This window comes from Cynoglossus semilaevis, chromosome 10, assembly GCF_000523025.1.
Source record: "Cynoglossus semilaevis isolate Cse_v1.0 chromosome 10, Cse_v1.0, whole genome shotgun sequence".
NCBI classification, from domain to species: domain Eukaryota; kingdom Metazoa; phylum Chordata; class Actinopteri; order Pleuronectiformes; family Cynoglossidae; genus Cynoglossus; species Cynoglossus semilaevis.
The window spans coordinates 13688409-13690861 of NC_024316.1; the positions used below are offsets into that span (position 1 = coordinate 13688409).

Consider the following 2453-nt stretch of genomic DNA (forward strand, 5'->3'; position numbering starts at 1 on the left):
TGATTGTCAAAAACGCAAGAGTCGTGATGATGTTTGGTGAAACACACCAGTGTCAGACCGTGTTTCTAACAAAACCTACATGTTCTGTTTTGATTGTGCCATCGTGGTGATGTGTTTGAGTCTAATGCTAGTGCTGCAGCTATATCTGGGTGTAACTTTTTGGAGGTACAGAATATTCTTCCCAGTACCTGTACATTGAATGTACACATTTCCGACACCTTCCCTTCAGTTTCCTTCATTTTAAAGTGCGGTGAGTTCCACGGTGCTGCTCCACTGATCACAGTGTGTTGTCACTTTGGTGCAAGGAGGAGAAAACAGTGATGTCACTCCCTCTGCGCTGTTCACAGTGAACGTGTTCGTGTGGTGAACAGAGGGCAGAGAGTGATTCGTCCGAGGCTTCAGTCGTCAGGAGGATACTTCCATCACAGTGTGGAGATAAAATGGTGGTGCGTGTCCCCAGAGGCAGGCACCTCTGTGCCGCTGCTGCTATAACTGCTGCTGCTGCACCAGTCTTCTGTAATGTGGCATGACTTTGCTTTCTGGGAGGTACAGCGCCATCTCCAGGGCAACCAGAATGGTAAACTCGAATGATATCAATTCCCGTCTGCTGATCCTGAAACGCTCCTCCAGCTTCTGCAGAGACAGGGACAGACCAAGGAGTGAGACAAAAACAAACACTGGTAGCGTGACAGCCATCTAGTGGCCCCATGGTAAAATTAAAATGACATTAGATACTTGCACAAATGGTGTCATAAAAAACAGTTGCATTCAAAATCAATTTGCTGATAATTAGAAATTCCTTGTCGTCACTGTGACTTTGACAGCTCCACTGTAGAAAAGAGATGTTTCTTTATGAAATGGACACGGTCATTTATATCCACCCTGCCTCCGGTCTAGGTAGTTCACATTCATAAACACCTGATTGTAAAGGGAACGCCATATGTTCGACCGCCCGAGGACATCGACATAAACTGTGTGTGTGGTCACATGTGTGCATCAGACTTACGTCAATGAGGTGTTTGACTTCCTGTTTCTTGAGGTCACTGCTGATTTTAGCAGCCAGTAGGATGCAGGCAGCTGATACCAGCTTCCTGTAAAACAACAACAAACAGCAGTTCAGGAGGCAGGATGTTGTTCTGGACAGTGACGCTCACTGCAGCTGCTCCAACAAATTATGTCAAAATAGGTTGGGTTTTTTTACAGTCTTTAGAAGAAGTGCTTAAAACCTTTACATTTTACGATTAGAAGATCAACTCTAGAAAGTAGTGGTCTACAGCAGTGGTCCCCAAACGTCTTTGTACCAAGGACCGGTCGGTCAGTATCAGCCTTTACTACAGACCGGTAAAACTGCACCATCGTTGAAGGATCATTACATTTTCCAAATAAAATATCTTTAAGACTTTATCCTGTTGGTATCAGAGTCTGAATGATTTATTACTTTGAAACACTGACAGATTATCTTTGAATGGCAGACAGCCGTACGACCGTGAGAACCCCTCAGTTCCTTCTAATGCCGCCCGGTCTTCAGATAATGCACGTTGTAATTTAGCGCCACGCTAATAACAGCAAATTGATCAGAGCACTAGAACAAACGCCATATACACAGCACTGAGGCAGCAGCATGTCTCAGCACGTAGCATTACAGTGTGTGATATCTGTTGATATTATCATTATTACAGGAATCAACCACAATTGCAGCCCATTAATCAGCAGACCCGTCGGCACCACGGCAGAGTCTACCCTCCACAAAGATCCGCTGCTCAGATGAGCTATAATAAAAATGTATTTCGTTGGGAGTTTTCCACTGAGCACTCAAAACACAATGTGCAGTTTTTTACCAGAGAAGGAGCTCTTTGGAGAATAAAACAAGAGGATGTTGTTCAACTTCTGCGCTGAACAAGAGGTGAAACATATCCACTGGAAATTAAACAGTGCTAGATGTTAGATGTTTGATTACAGGAGGACCGGGTGACAAAATACCTGTTCTGTTTGTTGAGTCGACCCTGCAGTACCAGCTTCTCAAAGTAGACGTACGCCATAGCAGTGGTGACCGGCTGCAGGTCACAGTCCTCCCCGAAGACCCTCATCTCCCGTTTAAGACTGACGCAGAAACAGAAACAGAGTATTAACCGAGCCAGTGTGTTCATCAAGATAATCAAAAATACTGACTTCAGTGTTGGTACAGCAAGACCTAATAGCTTTAAACTAACCTAATTTAGTAAACAGCAGAAATACCTCAACATGAAGGAAGAAAAAGAAACTTCAGATATCACACACAATCACAATCGCATGCACACACACAGACACACACAAAGCTGGGTTACCAAAAAAGTATATTTTTCTGAATTTTAACAACAAAAATGGGGATAGCTAAGTATTTTAAGGCAAATGAGTGTATTTTTAGTCATTTTTGAGAAACTTTTATTTTCGGAGATTTGTTCAGGATCTTATTG

General features: G+C 43.3%; 1 protein-coding gene across 1 annotated transcript in view; it reads right to left on the bottom strand.

Annotated features, from left to right (window-relative positions):
* Positions 1 to 248: 248 nt before the first annotated feature.
* The window catches only part of cables2b (Cdk5 and Abl enzyme substrate 2b), a 30089-nt gene continuing 27884 nt past the window's right edge, over positions 249 to 2453 (bottom strand). Inside the window, exons 8-10 of the mRNA XM_008318925.3 lie at positions 1981 to 2100; positions 1007 to 1091; positions 249 to 633 (exon numbers count right to left, since the gene is read on the bottom strand). Of these exons, the coding sequence (XP_008317147.1) occupies positions 487 to 633; positions 1007 to 1091; positions 1981 to 2100 (352 nt within the window). The 3' untranslated portion in view covers positions 249 to 486. The remainder of the gene's footprint in view (positions 634 to 1006; positions 1092 to 1980; positions 2101 to 2453) is intronic.